Below are 18450 nucleotides of genomic sequence, written 5' to 3'. Positions count from 1 at the left end.
CTACAGGTGGAACCAATGCAGTGTGATGTCCTACGGAGAGTATCCTTTTATGCTCAGCCAGTTTGCATTGCAGGTCCTGATTTGCAAGAAGGATGTTTTGAATGTAAAGTGTATGTGAACGGTGTTTCTGGAAAAGCCCTGCTTGATTCAGGGAGTTTGGTTACACTTGTACAAGGGAACGTGTCCAAGAAGATGCTCAGGAAGCAAAAACTCTCAGTGTCATTTGCATACACGGGGACACTCGGACATATCCACTACTGCCAGTCACAATTGCCACGGCTTCTGGCACCATTACTCATCAGGTTGGGGTGGTAAAAAAATTGTTGCACCAGGTAATTCTTGGGCGAGACTTTCCATTGTTCTGGAAACTGTGGGGTAATGTAAAAAACTAAAGTGTCTGAACCAATACAGGTTTTGAGTGAAAGTGACACTTCCACAGAACCCTTAAAAGAAGGGGATTGTGTGGAACTGCCAGAACAAAAGGTTGTAAATCATGAAATTGCAAAAAGTGTTCCTGAGGGAAAGGTTGGGTCTGAGGACTCAAGTCTGGAGACTAAGGTAACCTCCGAGGAGGGAGGGAATTTTCCCCGTTACAGGTCATGCTTGGGGAGGATGATGAGGAAACATCCTCCCATCCTGTACTTCCAGATTTAGATGTTTCTAGGGGAGCATTTAATACTGCCCAGATGCGAGATCCTACTTTGGTACATGCCAGAGAACAAGTAGTGGTGGTAAATGGGGTTGTCAGGACTTACCCTGGTGGCCTAGTGGGCAGCGGGGTCCACCGCCGCTCCTTCGGCATGGACGCCCGCTGCGCAGCTCCCTCTTCCTCCTATGCTGCTTCCTCTAGGGCGCGCGCGCCGCGCGCATTATTTTAAGGCGCAGTCGCGCTGGCGTGATGACGCCAGCTTGCAATTGGTGCGAATTTCAAATGTATAAAGGGGAATTTGGCTTTCAGGTAATTGCCCGTTGTTCAATTTGCCTTGTTCCTGGGTGTTGTATGCTACCTCTTCTGACTGATCTATTGTGTTTTGACCCTTGCCTGCCTGAATTTCTACTCTGAACTCTCCAATCCTGATCCTGCCTGTCTGTGACTATTCTGACCTCTCCAACCTGACCTTTGCCTGGCCATCGACTATTCTTCGCTCTCAATCCTGAGTCTGATCTGTTTGACTATTCTACTGCTTGGGCTGGCCTGGCCTGCCTGTTCCTGTGGCTTCCTATCTTCCAGCATCCTTGTAAAACAGTCGTGCCCCATTGCCTGCCAGAACTTATGCCTTGCACCTCTCGTTAAGTCCAGGTGGCATCTGAGTACGCCGAGGGCTCCTCCCGAGGCCAAAGCGGTCACTTAACTGGTGAATTTGAGCCGAGACCAGGGTGCTTGGCATCTGTTCTGGTGTAGGGTGCCGACCGTGACAAGGGGCCCACGAGAGCCTGAGCTTGATAAGCAATTTCCACATTTTGCAGTTAATGGTGACCTCCTGTACCGTGTCACTCAGGTCCGAAATGAGGTGGTTGAGCAGTTACTAGTCCCATTCAGAAGGATGGTACTGGACTTAGCCCATAATGATGTACTAGGGGGGCATTTGGGGGCTGAGAAAACAGAGGCACGTATAGCTGATCAGTTCTTCTGGCCTGGGTTGAAGGCAGAGATAAAAAGATATTGTGCTTCCTGCCCCACATGCCAGTTGACTGCCCCTGGCCCCCACTTTCGAAGTCCTTTAGTACCACTCCCCATTATTGAAGTGCCATTTGAGCGAATTGCTATGGACCTGGTAGGTCCTTTGGTGAAGTCCGCTCGAGGACACCAATACATTTTGGTTATACTTGATTATGCTACCCGGTACCCTGAGGCTATTCCTTTATGGAATTCCTCATCCAAAACCATTGCTCACGAACTATTTCATATGTTTACAAGGACAAGTTTTCCCAAAGAGGTCCTTACTGACCAAGGAACACCCTTTATGACGAAGGTCATGGCCGACTTATGTAAGCTATTTCAAATTATACAGCTAAGGACCTCTGTCTATCACCCACAAACAGATGGCCTGGTTGAGAGGTTTAATAAAACCCTGAAAACAATGCTAAAGAGGGTAGTACATAAGGATGGGAAGGACTGGGATTGCCTGCTTCCAGCTTTGCTTTTTGCCATTCGAGAAATACCCCTATCTTCTACGGGATTCTCGCCCTTTGAATTGGTGTATGGGCGTTGTCCTCGGGGGTTACTTGATTTGGTAAAAGAAACATGGGAGAGTGAGACCACCCCATATAGAAGTGTTGTAGAGCACATTGCCCAAATGCGGGAGAGAATTGCTAATGTAATGCCAATGGTGAAAGAGCATCTCCAGAAGGCCCAAGAAACCCAAAGTAGGGTGTATAATCGGTCAGCCAAAATAAGACATTTCCAGGTAGGGGACAGAGTGGCTGTACTCATCCCTACAGTAGAGAGTAAGTTCCTAGCTAAGTGGCAAGGACCTTTTGAAGTTGTTGCAAAGGTAGGGGAGGTAGATTACAGGGTGCACCAACCAGGGAAAAGAAAACCCTACCAGATCTACCATGTTAATTTGCTAAAGCCCTGGAGAGATAGGGAAGCAGTGTCTGCTGGGGCTACTGTGAGCTTTGAAAGACAAAATAAGGTAAATACTATAAAAGTAGCTTCTTCCCTGTCAAGGTTTCAGACTCAACAAGTTAAGGAGTTTTTGCAGAGGAACAAAGATGTTTTTTCTGAGTTACCTGGGCTTACCAATGTCATAGAGCATGATATAATCACTGAACCCAATGTGAAGGTGTGTGTAAAACCTTATCGCATTCCTGAAGCTCGCAGACAGGCAGTTTCAGAGGAAGTAATGAAAATGTTACAACTTGGTGTCATAGAGGAGTCACAGAGTGAGTGGTCAAGTCCAATTGTCCTAGTCCCCAAGCCCAATGTGGTTTTGTAATGATTACAGGAAGTTGAATGAGGTATCCAAATTCGATGCCTACCCTATGCCTCGGGTTGACAAACTCATTGAGAGGTTAGGACCAGCCAGGTATATCACCACCCTTGATCTTACTAAAGGGTTTTGGCAAATACCTCTAACCCGAGAGGCAAGGGAGAAAACTGCCTTCTCTACCCCAGAGGGGCATTTTTAGTACAAAAGAATGCCTTTTGGGCTACAGACTGCCCCAGCTACTTTTCAAAGGGCAATGGACAAATTATTGCGCCCTCATTTTAAGTACACCTCAGTCTACTTAGATGACATTGTAATTTTCAGCACTGACTGGGAATCCCATCTGTCAAAAGTCCAGGCAGTGCTAGACTCTTTATAAAAAGGTGGATTCACAGTAAATCCATAGAAATGTGCCCTAGGGATGGAGGAAGCCCGATACTTAGGGTACATTGTAGGCAGGGGAATTGTAAAACCCCAATTCAATAAAGTAGAGGCAATTCTGAATTGGCCACGGCCACTGACTAAGAGACAAGTAAGAGCCTTCTTGGGCATAGTGGGCTACTACAGACGGTTTGTGCCCAATTTTGCTACCTTGGCTGCCCCTACCAAGAGAGGGGGAATGAGTGATTCATTGGTGGGGAGGAAAGGAGATTTCACCATCAGCATAGGAAGGGGTTCTTTACTGTAAGGACAGTCAGGTTATGGGATTCCCTACCAAGAGAGGGGAATGAGTGATTCATTGGTGGGGAGGAAAGGAGATTTCACCATCAGCATAGGAAGGGGTTCTTTACTGTAAGGACAGTCAGGTTATGGGATTCCCTACCAAGAGAGGGGGAATGAGTGATTCATTGGTGGGGAGGAAAGGAGATCTCACCATCAGCATAGGAAGGGGTTCTTTACTGTAAGGACAGTCAGGTTATGGGATTCCCTACCAAGAGAGGGGGAATGAGTGATTCATTGGTGGGGAGGAAAGGAGATCTTACCATCAGCATAGGAAGGGGTTCTTTACTGTAAGGACAGTCAGGTTATGGGATTCCCTAACAAAAGAGGGGGAATGAGTGATTCAAGGATGGGGGGTCTCACCATCAGTATAAGTTACTTTACTGTAGTAATAATAATAGATGCTATTAATGGTACTTTTTGTATAACTAGGCCATCATTACCTCCATATACCAACTTGAATCCTTCCTGGAGAGGGACAGAGAGAGACCCATGTTGGACCCACCAGTAGAAGGTCTGGTTCCGGTTCTCTTTGGTGGGTACAATGGTGAGTGTGCTGTTGACTCGGTATGTACCATCTGCATTTCTCTGGGGGGTGAGCAAAGTTCCACCAGGGAGTATCTCCCCGTCTTGGAGCCACTTAACATCAATGTCCACGGGGTAGAAGCCGGTGATGAAGACACTCAGGACGCTCTCCTTATCCTCAATTACAACATTGTCAGTTATATTGATACTGGGGGGCGCTGTAGGGAAAGACAAAGGAAAGATTTCTATCAATGTAACAAATGAATATGTATCAGCTGATGTGATTGGAGCAGGAGCAGCAGGAAGTTTTATCATATTAGAAGTTGTTTGTTACAATATATTTATTCCTACATCACTTACAGCAAATTTATATAATAAATATATAATTCTCTATAAAATGTGACCCAAGATTTCATAGTAAAACTAAATTCTCACCTTGAATATCGAGTCGGACTTCCTTCTCTTTCCTTTCAGAACCGTAACCCACAGAACATTTGTACAGCCCCCCGTCTGATATCTGCACATTAGTGAGAGACAGGGAGGCGACCCCATCCTTTGTCCTGTCTTTGTTTAGGGACAACCTGGAGTTTGGGGTCCCCTCTGTACCCGGGTACCTGAGAATCTCTTTATCCCGAAAGTACCACAATATTGTGAGAAGTTTGGGGTCCACTGATCGTCTGTCCACATGGAAAGTGCAGGGGATGGAGGTGTCTGTTGCCACTGTGGCTCTATGGGAGGGAGCGACTGTCAGTTCCAGAGCAGATTCTGTAATAAAGAGAACAGAACCATCAGGGGAGAGGGATCAGACAGTTCACCCGAAATAAAGACTTTTCCCAATTACTTTCTATTTATGACGGTTTTTCAAAGAAGTTTTCTCCATCTTATGTTGAAACCTACGAATTCAAAGTGAGTGTGGGAGCTGCTAAGTGAGTGTCGCATGTGACTAAGTGTTGCATGTGAATTAAGTGTTAAGCAGCGTTAAAACCTTAAGGCGTTGGTGTTGCTGTGCATGCTGGGAGTGCTGGGTGCAAGAAGGGAGTAAGTGCAAATAACTGACTGCTGTGTGTTCTGTGAGTATCTGACTGAGACAAACAGCTTTTTCTTTTCTCTCTTTGGGGTAAACTCATAGATACATTGAGTTCAATTATTTTATTTTTGTGTTTTAGCTTTAGAGTTTCTAAGGGGGACATTTTTTAAAAATAGTTAATAAGGGGTTGTTATTTTACTGCTGGTAACAAACAGCATTTTTTTCCAACCCCTTCTTATACCTATCTAATGTATCAGCCTGTACCACTGATTCACTTCCCAGCTCTCCCTGTAACACCCCTTTCCCTCCTCTAATCTCATTGGCTCCCTCCTGTCTGCTGGGAGGAGCTACTGGTGAATAAAGCATCCGACCCTTCCTTGTACCTATCTAATGTATCAGCCTGTACCACTGATTAAGGGAGAGAATTCCACATCTTCACAGCTCTCACTGTAACAAATCCCTTCCCAATATTTAGCTGGAACCTCTTTTCTTCTAATCGGAATGGGTGACCTTGTGTCAGCTGGAAAGACCTACTGGTAAATAAATCATTAGAGAGATTATTATATGATCCCCTTATATATTTATACATATTTATCATATATCTATACAGTGGAAGAATGACCCCCTCCTCCCGTGACTCTCGGCCCCATTTAATACAAGTCAAGACCTTATTTGCCCTTGATGCTGCTGACTGGCATTACTTGCTACAGACAAGTTTATTATCTACAAGGACTCCAAGCTCCGTCTCCATTATGGATTTGCCTAGTGCAGTCCCATTAAGGGTATAAGTGGATATTGTTACATCCCAGGTGCAGGACTTTACATTTATCAACATTGAATCTCATTTGCCACTTAGCTGCCCAGATTGCCAGTTAGTCAAGATCCTGTTGCAAGTGCCACATCCTGGATGGAATTAATTGGGCTGATAGTTTTGTCTCATCTGCAAACACTGATACATTACTTACAATCCCCTCCCCTAAGTCATTAATGAACAAGTTAAATAAAAGTGGCCCCAATACTGAGCCCTGAGGGACCCCACTAAGAACCTTACTCCAAGTAGAGAATGTCCCATTAACAACCACCCTCTGTACCCGATCCTGTAGCCAGTTTCCTATCCATGTGCAAATGACTTCATTAAGCCCAACAACCCTTAGTTTAAAAAGCAGTCGTTTGTGGGGCACAGTATCAAAATCCAAATAGATCTACTGCCCCCCCCACTATCCAGCATCTTACTTACCTCATCATAAAAAGCAATCAAATTAGTCTGACATGACCTATCCTTCATAAAGCCATGCTGATTGTTGCTCATAATGACATTCACTAACATTTTGAATGTGATCCCTTAACAAGTCTTCAAATAATTTGCCCACCACAGATGTCAGACTTACTGGCCTACAATTATCAGGCTGAGATCGTAATCCCTTTTTAAATATTGGAATAACTTCAGCTTTTCTCCAATCCATAGGCACCATAACAGATGAAAGTGAATCTGAGAAAATCAGAAATAAGGGCTGGTCTAAAACTGAACTAAGCTCTCTTAGAACCCTGGGGTGTATGTCATCAGGCCCTGGAGCCTTGTTTAATTTTTATTAAAGGGGACATAAATTTTCACAATGCTTCAAACCATTTCAAATAATGTAAAATAGAATAAATCATATTTATTTTAATACCCTTTGCATCAAAAACCGTCTGTATTAGCTTGAAAACTGTTCTCAGCCCCTCCCCTTTGCAACTCCCTGCACCTGAACAATAATTATCCTAGAACAACTGCATTTATTCCCTTGCAACTCCCTGCACCTCCCTATAAATTGTTCCACAACAGCTGCATTTCCCTTTGCAACTCCCTGCACCTGGTCATAAATTGTTCCATAACAGCTGCATTTCCCCTTGCAACTCCCTGCACCTCCCTATAAATTGTCCCATAACAGCTGCATTTCCCCTTGCAACTCCCTGCACCTGATCATAAATTGTTACACAACAGCTGCATTTTATCTTGCAACTCCCTGCACCTGATCATAAACTGCTCCACAACCACTGCATTTTACCTTGCAACTCCCTCCACTTGATTATAAATTGTTCCATAACAGCTGCATTTCCCATTGCAACTCTCTGCACCTGATCATAAATTACCCCAGAACAGATGCATTTATTCCCTTGCAACTCCCTGCACTTCCCTATAAATTGTTCCAGAACAGCTGCATTTCCCCTTGCAACTCCCTGCACCTGATCATAAATTATTGCACAACAGCTGCATTTCCCCTTGCAACTCCCTGCACCTGATCATATATCAATATGAAGGAAAACAAAGCTACAGCTGCTGTTCTGCAATATGATAGCAGTAAATACTAATGGACACTGTTTGTATAAGTGTTATAATGTAATAGAGGCAGGGAGTTGCACAGTGTATAACAATATATTATGGACTATAGATTATGTCCAGTTGGGCAGGTACATTAGTGTTTGATGCCTATTTACTATGGAACACAGGAGCATACTGTAGTACTTTAAATACAAGAAAATATTACTATTAGATTACCATTACAGTTTGTATTAACCTTCACATATATTGCTTTATGTTGAGCATTTAAGGTATATTGATACAAGTGAATGATCAGGCAGCAGCATAAGACAGTTATGTACAGGCTGGAAACACACAGGACAGAGGGTGAGAGGGGAGGGGAGGAGTTTGGCTGCTACAGCTCAGGAGTTCAGCCTGTCAGTCAGTGCTGTGACCACTTCCTGTGAGAGAATGAACAGACACGCCCACTCTTGATTTCAGCCTAGACACTGAACAGAGAGGTTCTCTATGCAGCTCTGTTATAATGAGAGTTCAAGGAGGTAAAATCCTTTCAAAACATTTTTCTTTCTGCATCATTACATGTTTTGAGGAAGGATGAGTAATATATCTGAATATGAAGGTTATATGAAATGTCCTCTTTAAAGCTTTTTGAATCCATCAGTGCAGTTATAAAGTGAGCCTGGGAACTCAGACTCCTCTATTGTATACACTGAAGAATAGAACTGATTTAACACATTTGCCTTTTCTGTATCTGTTACAACCATACTGGTACCATTATTTAATGGAGCAACACACTCAACCTGCATCTTTTTACTATTAATATATTAAAACAACTTTTTGGGGTTAGCCTTAGCCTCAGCCACAATATGCTCCTCGTTTCCTTTCTTTGCCTTCCGGATTGCTGATTTACAACATTTATTACAGTGTTTATATTTATTAAATGCAGCTTCTGTCCCTACAGATTTGTAGTTTTTAAATGCCTTTCTCTTCTTTCCTATTAACTTCTTTACTTCTGTATTAAGCCACATAGGATGATTCTTAGAGCTTCTACATTTACTCCTTAAGGGAAAAAATTGAGAACAGTAATGATTTAATATCAGGTTAGATGAGATAGTGGGCAAAGAAAGGGAAAATGGGGGAGGAGATTTGGCTGGGGGTTAAGGATAGGGAGGAGCACATGTCATATGTTCAATATGGGACCAGTATAAAATGTATGTTTGCAAATGCAATGAGTCTGACTGGTAAAATGGGAGAACTGGAGGTGCTGGTGCTGGAGGGAAAATATGATGTGATTGGCTGAAACATGGCTGAATGAGTCACATGACTGGGCAGTTAATATCAGTGGCTATACTTTGTTTCGGAGGGACAGAGGCAATAGAAAAGGAGGAGGGGTATGTCTGTATGTTAGGCAGGATTTAAATCTAATATAAAGGAGGAGGTTATGTTAGAAAATGAGGGGGCAGAAGTCTTATGGGTGGAGTTCTTCACCAATTGTAAATTAATTGTAGGGGTCACTATAGACCCCCTAATGTAAGTGACGAGGAGAAGGCAAATGCAAATAGAAAAGGCTGCTAGTTTAGGTAAAGTAATGATAATGGGGGATTTTAATTAGCCAGATATTGACTGGAGCAACAGTACTGCCAGATCAGTTAATGGGAACAAGTTTATAAACTGTTACATGACAATTTTATGGCACAGGTTGTTGAGGAGCCAACCAGAAAAAATGTTATTGTGGATCTAGTGATCTCTAATGAGCCAGAACTTATAGCAAATGTGCAAGTCATTGAACCCCTGGGTAATAGTGACCATAATGTTATATCATTTAATGTCTGGTGCAAAAAACAAATATATACTGGGGCAACCAAAACCAGGAATTTTGGAAAGCTCATTTTAGTGCCTTGAGGGCTGCCCTACAGAGTATTGATTGGGGCATTAGGTTTTCAGCTAAAAACACAGAACAGAAATGGTTGTTAAATCATTACTCTTCTCAATTTATTCCTTTAAGGAGTAAATGTAGAAGTTCTAAGCATCACCCTGTGTGGCTTAATATAAAAGTAAAAAAGTTAATATGAAAGAAGAGAAAGGCATTTAAAAACTACAAATCTGTTGGGACAGAAGCTGCATATTCTGACTCCAATTGCTGTGATAATGGCTGAATCCCGTGAGACCTTCCTGCTGGGCCTGTATGGAGCTGGAACAACCACTGAGGACAATCTTTAGCAGATACTCACTGAACTCACCAGGGACTTGTAGTCCACAAAACTGCTTTATTTGAGGTGGATGGACACATGTAGCAGTGGATGAATAAGTGCTGCAGGTCAAAAAGAATATTTCTTTCCTAGCCCTTAGAGTAGCTCCTCACTCATGGAAGGCAGGAACACAAGAGGATGATGGGAAGAACTGACATCAGCTCCTCACTCATGGAAGGCAGGAACACAAGAGGATGATGGGAAGAACTGACGTCACACATAAGGAAGGAATAGGAGGAGGGTTTACAAACGAGGAAATACAGAGCTTGCAATACAGCCTTGGTCAGCAGGTGGCAGCATAACAATGGGTATGCATATAAACATAAGCAATTAAACATATATATATATTCTAACCCTGATAACTTTAACTGCTGGGGCAGCACACTGCATTTAATGAATATAAAGACTACCGTATATACTCGAGTATAAGCCGATCCGAGTATAAGCCGAGGTACCTAATTTTACCTATGAAAACTGGGAAAACTTATTGACTCTAGTATAAGCCTAGACACAACTACAGCCCTGTCTCCCAGCAGCGCACCTTCCGCCAAAGAGACTCCCCCAGCGTTCAACCGGACTTCTTTGCAAAGTTGATGGTGACAGAGAATTGTGCAGAGAGTGCTGTGTGATATTGCCATCACTGTTAATCTTTCATATAACCAACAGAGGGCACTGTGTGATATTGCAGTCACTGTTAATCTTTCATATAACCAACAGAGGGCGCTGTGTGATATTGCCATCACTGTTAATCTTTCATATAACCAACAGAGGGCGCTGTGTGATATTGCAGTCACTGTTATTCTTTGATATAACCAACAGATGGCGCTGCGTGATATTGCAGTCACTGTTATTCTTTGATACAACCAACAGATGGCGCTGTGTGATATTGCAGTTACTGTTATTCTTTGATATAACCAACAGATGGCGCTGTGTGATATTGCAGTCACTGTTATTCTTTGATACAACCAACAGATGGCGCTGTGTGATATTGCAGTTACTGTTATTCTTTGATATAACCAACAGAGGGCACTGTGTGATATTGCAGTCACTGTTAATCTTTCATATAACCAACAGAGGGCGCTGTGTGATATTGCCATCACTGTTAATCTTTCATATAACCAACAGAGGGCGCTGTGTGATATTGCAGTCACTGTTATTCTTTGATATAACCAACAGATGGCGCTGCGTGATATTGCAGTCACTGTTATTCTTTGATACAACCAACAGATGGCGCTGTGTGATATTGCAGTTACTGTTATTCTTTGATATAACCAACAGATGGCGCTGTGTGATATTGCAGTCACTGTTATTCTTTGATACAACCAACAGATGGCGCTGTGTGATATTGCAGTCACTGTTATTCTTTCATATAACCAACAGAGGGCGCACTGTTATTCTTTCATAAAACCAACAGAGGGCATTGTGGGATATTGCAGTCTCTCCCCAAGTGACCTGTTGGTATAGGAATGATTAAAAGTGACTGCAATCTCAGCTACTGCCCGCTGACCCTAGTATAAGCCGAGGTAGACTTTTTCAGCACATTTTGGATGCTGAAAAACTCGGCTTATACTCGAGTATATACGGTATACTAAATGTGGAAATCAGCAATCGGGAAGGCTAAGAAAGGAAATGAAGAGTGCATTGCGGCAGAGGCTAAGACTAACCCCAAAAAGTTTTTTAAATATATTAATAGTAAAAAGATGCAGGTTCAGAGTGTTGATCCATTAAATAATTGCACCAGTATGGTTGTAACAGATACAGAAAAGGCAAATGTGTTAAATCAGTTCTTTTCTTCAGTGTATACAATAGAGGAGTCTGAGTTCCCAGGCTCACTTTATAACTGCACTGATGGCTCAGCTCAATCTAGTCAGTGGCTGACTCAGGATATGATCCATGAAGCTTTAATAACAATTTAACAAGGCTCCAGGGCCTGATGGCATACACCCCCGGGTTCTAAGAGAGCTTAGTTCAGTTTTAGACCAGCCCCTATTTCTGATTTACTCAGATTCACTGTCATCTGGTATGGTGCCTATGGATTGGAGATAAAGCTGATGTTATTACAATATTTAAAAAGGGATTATGATCTCAGCCTGGCAATTATAGGCCAGTAAGCTTGAAATCTGTGGTGGGCAAGTTATTTGAAGGCTTGTTAAGGGATCACATTCAAAATGTTGTCCTAGTAAATGTCATTATGAGCAGCAATCAGCATGGCTTTATGAAGGATAGGTCATGTCAGACTCATTTGATTGCTTTTTATGATGAGGTTTTGCCAAAGCGTTTGATACTGTGCCCCACAAACAACTGCTTTCTAAACTAAGGTCTGTTGGGCTTAATGAAGTCGTTTGCACATGGATAGGAAACTGGCTACAGGAGCGGGTACAGAGGGTGGTTGTTAATGGGACATTCTCTACTTGGAGTAAGGTTCTTAGTGGGGTCCCCCAGGGCTCAGTATTGGGTCCACTTTTATTTAACTTGTTCATTAATGACTTAGGGGAGGGTGTTGTAAGTAATGTATCAGTGTTTGCGGATGACACAAAACTATCAGCCCAATTAATTCCATCCAGGATGTGGCACTTGCAACAGGATCTTGACTAACTGGCAATCTGGGCAGCTAAGTGGCAAATGAGATTCAATGTTGATAAATGTAAAGTCCTGCACCTGGGATGTAACAATATCCACTTATACCCTTAATGGGACTGCACTAGGCAAATCCATAATGGAGACGGAGCTTGGAGTCCTTGTAGATAATAAACTTGTCTGTAGCAAGCAATGCCAGTCAGCAGCATCAAGGGCAAATAAGGTCTTGACTTGTATTAAATGGGGCAGAGAGTCACGGGAGGAGGGGGTCCCACTGTATAGAGCACTGGTAAGGCCCCATCTAGAATATGCCGTACAGTTTTGGTCTCCATCACTCAAACAGGACATTATTGTATTAGAGAGGGGACAGAGAAGGGCAACTAAGCTGGTAAAGGGAAAATCTTAGCTATGAGGAAAGACTGGCCAAATTGGGGATGTTCACGCTGGAGAAGAGGCGCTTACGGGGTGATATGATAACTATGTATAAATATATAAGGAGATCATATAATAATCTCTCTAATGATTTATTTACCAGTAGGTCTTTCCAGCTGACACAAGGTCACCCATTCCGATTAGAAGAAAAGAGGTTCCAGCTAAATATTGGGAAGGGGTTTGTTACAGTGAGAGCTGTGAATATGTGGAATTGTCTCCCTGAATCAGTTGTACAGGCTGATACATTAGATAGGTACAAGGAAGGGTCGGATGCTTTATTCACCAGTAGCTCCTCCCAGCAGACAGGAGGGAGCCAATGAGATTAGAGGAGGGAAAGGGGTGTTACAGGGAGAGCTGGGAAGTGAATCAGTGGTACAGGCTGATACATTAGATAGGTACAAGGAAGGGTCGGATGCTTTATTCACCAGTAGCTCCTCCCAGCAGACAGGAGGGAGCCAATGAGATTAGAGGAGGGAAAGGGGTGTTACAGGGAGAGCTGGAGAGTGAATCAGTGGTACAGGCTGATACATTAGATAGGTACAAGGAAGGGTCGGATGCTTTATTCACCAGTAGCTCCTCCCAGCAGACAGGAGGGAGCCAATGAGATTAGAGGAGGGAAAGGGGTGTTACAGGGAGAGCTGGGAAGTGAATCAGGGGTACAGGCTGATACATTAGATAGGTACAAGGAAGGGTCGGATGCTTTATTCACCAGTAGCTCCTCCCAGCAGACAGGAGGGAGCCAATGAGATTAGAGGAGGGAAAGGGATGTTACAGGGAGAGCTGGGAAGTGAATCAGGGGTACAGGCTGATACATTAGATAGGTACAAGGAAGGGTCGGATGCTTTATTCACCAGTAGCTCCTCCCAGCAGACAGGAGGGAGCCAATGAGATTAGAGGAGGGAAAGGGGTGTTACAGGGAGAGCTGGGAAGTGAATCAGGGGTACAGGCTGATACATTAGATAGATATAAGAAGGGGTTGGATGGTGTTTAGCAAGTGAAGGAATACAGGGATATGGGAAATAGCTCATAGTACAAGTTGATCCAGGGACTGGTCCCATTGCATTTTGGAGTCAGGAAGGAATTTTTCCCCCTTTGAGGCAAATTGGAGAGGCTTAGTATGGGGTTTTTTCCTTCCTCTGGATCAACTGGCAGTTAGGCAGGTTAAAAATAAAAGGTTGAACTTGATGGACTTGTGTCTTTTTTCAATCTAACTTACTATGTTACTATGAATGTGAAGCAGCTGTGGGAGGGGAAATGGATCAACTAATGGATCAGCCAATTGGAACCTGCCCCTGGATCACTCAGCTGCCTCACTCACACTCACACTCACACACCCAAGACAGGAACTGTAAATCTTAAACTTTAGTTTTATGGAAATTGTAGAAAATAAAAGATGGGAAGGAATTGAAAAAGGTTGTTATTTCTATGAACAAACTGAAATCAACTCAACTGAAAAAAGTGTTTGGGAGGTGAATATCCCCTTTATTGGGGGAGGCAGTTGGGTCACTCCCAGAAAGACACAGAATCCCCCCCCATGTGACAGGGACTGGGGCAATTCAATTAATCTCAGTCTCAGGATATCATATAATTATCATTATTTATAGACCATCTTATTATGATCCATGTAATAAAACATGTCAGAACTGAGATTCAGAATAGTTACTGGTATTCTAAGTACTAATGGCCCAAATAGCTACTGGTCTGTGGCAACTTACAGTAATCGTATTTCTAGTACTCGAATTGCTTCTACAGGTTATAGTAACCAGGCCCTTTGTGTCTATACAATCAGCCAAGCTGGGCCCAGTAGGACTCAAGGGCTCATATTACATGAGAAATAACAGTCCAGTTTATAATAAGAGTTTCCTACAGTAACAACAGCCCAGAGGTTGGACCGGCACATCCTTCTATTGTTTCCTTCTTGGAATGTGCCTGTTTGACACTGAGAGTCATTATGTGAATGAACAATTGGTTGCAATGAGGGGGATGGGTAGCAAATTAGTGGGGCCCACAGGGTAAGTGCACTTTTGCCCCTCAGTCTATATAAATAGATCCTGTATAAGTGAACAATAAACTGCCCCTCTGTCTCAGCAATAGAAGGGAACTGACATAAAGTGACCCAGCAGAATGAAATAGAGTCTGAACAAGTCCTGCACAGTTTACATACGTCCCAACATTTGAAGGATGTAAAGAGGGACAAAAACATCAGTTGCACGTTGCCCAGTGGATCTTTTTGACCCCGCCTATTTTATGGCCACACCCTCTAATTACCAAGTCCATTTTACTAAATTTGGCAGGTTATGAAAGTTTGAGCTAATTTCTGGGCGTTTTAGGGCCATGTTTTATGTATTATTTTGCTAATGAACAGTTTTGCTAAAGAAACTGAAATTGCCCTTTAAGATGTGAGACTTGTTTATCCTAAATAGTTACAGTTGTATCTTTGTTTATCTTAAATAGTTCTGGGCTCTCTGCCAAAAAGCCACTTATTTGAATTAAAGGGATACTGTCATGGAAAATTTTTTTTTTCAAAATGAATCAGTTAATAGTGCTGCTCCAGCAGAATTCTGCACTGAAATCCATTTCTCAAAAGAGCAAACAGATTTTGTTATATTCAATTTTTAAATCTGTCATGGGGCTAGACATATTGTCAATTTCCCAGCTGCCCCAAGTCATGTGACTTGTGCTCTGATAAACTTCAATCACTCTTTACTGTGGAGGATGAGGACAGGGATCAGGATAAGGGCAGTATAAAGACTTACACAGACAATCCCATGTCCACAAGGCACTACAGTGAAATACAGTTAAACCCCCATTGTTTCAGTATATGAAGTATATGAAGTGCAATAGTTAGTGGTATTAGTGTAAGTGCAGTTTGTGTTTCAAGTGTTGCACTTTATTTCAGTTGCTGTTGCTTATTCCTTTATTACATCTATAACTTCTGATCATTATCACTTATCAAGTAAAACATGTCCCTGCTACAGTCGTTATTGTGGTATCACTATTATATCAAGTAAAACATGTCCCTGACACAGTCACTATTGTGGTATCACTATTATATCATGTAAAACATGTCCCTGATACAGTTGCTATTGTGGTATCACTATAATATCAAGTAAAACATGTCCCTGATACAGTCACTATTGAGGTATCACTATTATGTCAAGTAAAACATGTCCCTGATACAGTCACTATTGTGGTATCACTACTATATCAAGTAAAACATGTCCCTGGTACAGTCACTATTGTGGTATCACTATTATATCAAGTAAAACATGTCCCTGATACAGTCACTATTGTGGTATCACTATAATATCAAGTAAAACATGTCCCTGATACAGTCACTATTGTGGTATCACTACTATATCAAGTAAAACATGTCCCTGATACAGTCACTATTGTGGTATCACTATTATATCAAGTAAAACATGTCCCTGATACAGTCACTATTATGGTATCACTACTATATCAAGTAAAACATGTCCCTGATACAGTCACTATTGTGGTATCACTATTATATCAAGTAAAACATGTCCCTGATACAGTCACTATTGTGGTATCACTATTATATCAAGTAAAACATGTCCCTGATACAGTCACTATTGTGGTATCACTATTATATCAAGTAAAACATGTCCCTGATACAGTCACTATTGTGGTATCACTACTATATCAAGTAAAACATGTCCCTGATACAGTCACTATTGTGGTATCACTATTATATCAAGTAAAACATGTCCCTGCTACAGTCACTATTGTGGTATCACTATTATGTCAAGTAAAACATGTCCCTGATACAGTCACTATTGTGGTATCACTATTATATCAAGTAAAACATGTCCCTGATACAGTCGCTATTGTGGTATCACTATTATATCAAGTAAAACATGTCCCTGCTACAGTCACTATTGTGGTATCACCATGAGAGGCAGATGAGGTATTTGGTGCTGGTTTGCCCCAGAAGCAGATATTGTGGATATTGTGGATATTGTTACATCATTTGATTGGATCACAGCAAACTCCTGATCCTAAACACTGATAATTGTTTCCCATACAGTTGTGAATATCAAGTCTATGTAATGGGGAGGGGGAGAGAAACTCTGGGTCATTATGAGAAGTTGGGGAGTGGCAGCAACCCCCCCGGTCAGTTGTCATCTCTCCCCTTATTATCCCTGTACTGTCTGTGTCTGTTCATAGGTTCTCATACAGTAATGGGGTCTGTGACCCTCCGGCAGCAAAATAAATCTATGCCCCCACCCTACATATTGTGCCCCCCAGCTGATAATAAAGAGACGAATGTTACCTGATTGGGGGAGGAATGAGAAGAGGAAAATGAGGAGAATGTGTTGTCGCTCCATGTCCTGCAGCTTCTGCTCAAATCACTTTCACTTTCTATTTCCACTTACTCACTGACATTCCCATAATGAGGGAACATCCCCCCATATAAGCAATAGATCTGTGTGTAATAAAGATCCTGTTTGTTATTAAAGGGTAAGTGATCCTCCTGTACTTACTCCCCCCCTCCCCCCAACCTGCACCTTTGAGTAGTGTTAGACTGCGGTGTCCAAGTACCATGGGGGACTGATACTTTAAGGACCCACCACCCCAGCCACTGAGACCCTCCAAACTATTATGACCCCCTGCTACCCCCTCCCAAATGCATACTGCCCCCCCTCACCACATGTGCTTCATCTTCCCCCACTGTCACCTCCATAATAAATTCTCTCACAGCACAAGGAGGAAAGAAGAGAATAATGCAACACAGATATGAAGCTGCTTACCTGTCTATTATACTAACTACCTGCCTACTATACTAGCTACCTGCCTACTATACTAACTACCTGCCTATTATACTAACTACCTGTCTACTATACTAACTACCTGTCTATTATACTAACTACCTGTCTATTATACTAACTACCTGGATGAACCGACCCCACCTCAAACTCAACTTGGCCAAGACTGAGCTCATGCTCTTTCCACCCAAACCGAGCCCTTCTCTTCCTTTCACTATTACTATTGATGGAATGACTATTAACCCAGTTAACTCTGCACGCTGCTTAAGGATCATCTATCCTTCTCTTATCATATGAATGATACTGCCAAAACCTGATGTTTCTTCCTCTGCAATATAGCCAAGATACGCCCATTTCTTTCACAAACAACAGCCATGCCCTTATCTTATCCCGTTTAGACTATTGCAATCTCCTCCTAACTGGTCTTCCTGACTCCCATCTCTCTCCCCTCCAATCAATCTTAAACTCTGCTACCAGGATCCTTCTGCTCTCTCCTAAAAGGGAACCTGCTCAACCCCAACTAAAATCCTTAGCGTGGCTGCCTGTTAAGCAAAGGATAACATATAAAACTATTCTACTAACACTCAAAGCCCTTCACTCCTCTGCTCCTCACTACATTTCTTCTCTTGTCTCACTATACGTTCCTGGTCATCTTCTCCGCTCTTCTCAGAGTCACCTTCTCTTCACACCATCCACATCCACTGCCACCTCTCATCTTGCTGCTCCTTCCCTCTGGAACTCCATCCCTGAATTCCTCCGTAAGGAATCCTCTCTCAATCTCTTCAAGAAAAAACTAAGAGTCTACCTTCTGGAGCACTAGAACATTAGCCCAGTCCTGTCCCTACTGACTATGCCTTACCTTGTGTACTTTTTCATCTCCAATTTGTACCTGTATGTTAGC

General features: G+C 42.5%; 1 protein-coding gene across 2 annotated transcripts in view; it reads right to left on the bottom strand.

Moving 5' to 3' along the window:
- The window catches only part of LOC108704205, a 44781-nt gene extending 27550 nt beyond the window's left edge, over positions 1–17231 (bottom strand). Inside the window, exons 1-3 of one of the 2 annotated variants that reach the window (XM_041578912.1) lie at positions 17057–17231; positions 4611–4940; positions 4094–4393 (exon numbers count right to left, since the gene is read on the bottom strand). In XM_041578912.1, the coding sequence (XP_041434846.1) occupies positions 4094–4393; positions 4611–4940; positions 17057–17111 (685 nt within the window). In that variant the 5' untranslated portion in view covers positions 17112–17231. The remainder of the gene's footprint in view (positions 1–4093; positions 4394–4610; positions 4941–17056) is intronic. The other variant, XM_041578911.1, reaches the window with a different exon arrangement.
- Between the last annotated feature and the right edge of the window lie 1219 nt (positions 17232–18450).

This window comes from Xenopus laevis, chromosome 9_10S (assembly GCF_017654675.1).
Source record: "Xenopus laevis strain J_2021 chromosome 9_10S, Xenopus_laevis_v10.1, whole genome shotgun sequence".
Taxonomy (NCBI): Eukaryota; Metazoa; Chordata; class Amphibia; order Anura; family Pipidae; genus Xenopus; species Xenopus laevis.
The sequence above is the reverse complement of the archived record's forward strand: the minus strand, read 5'-3'. Positions and strand labels throughout refer to the sequence as shown.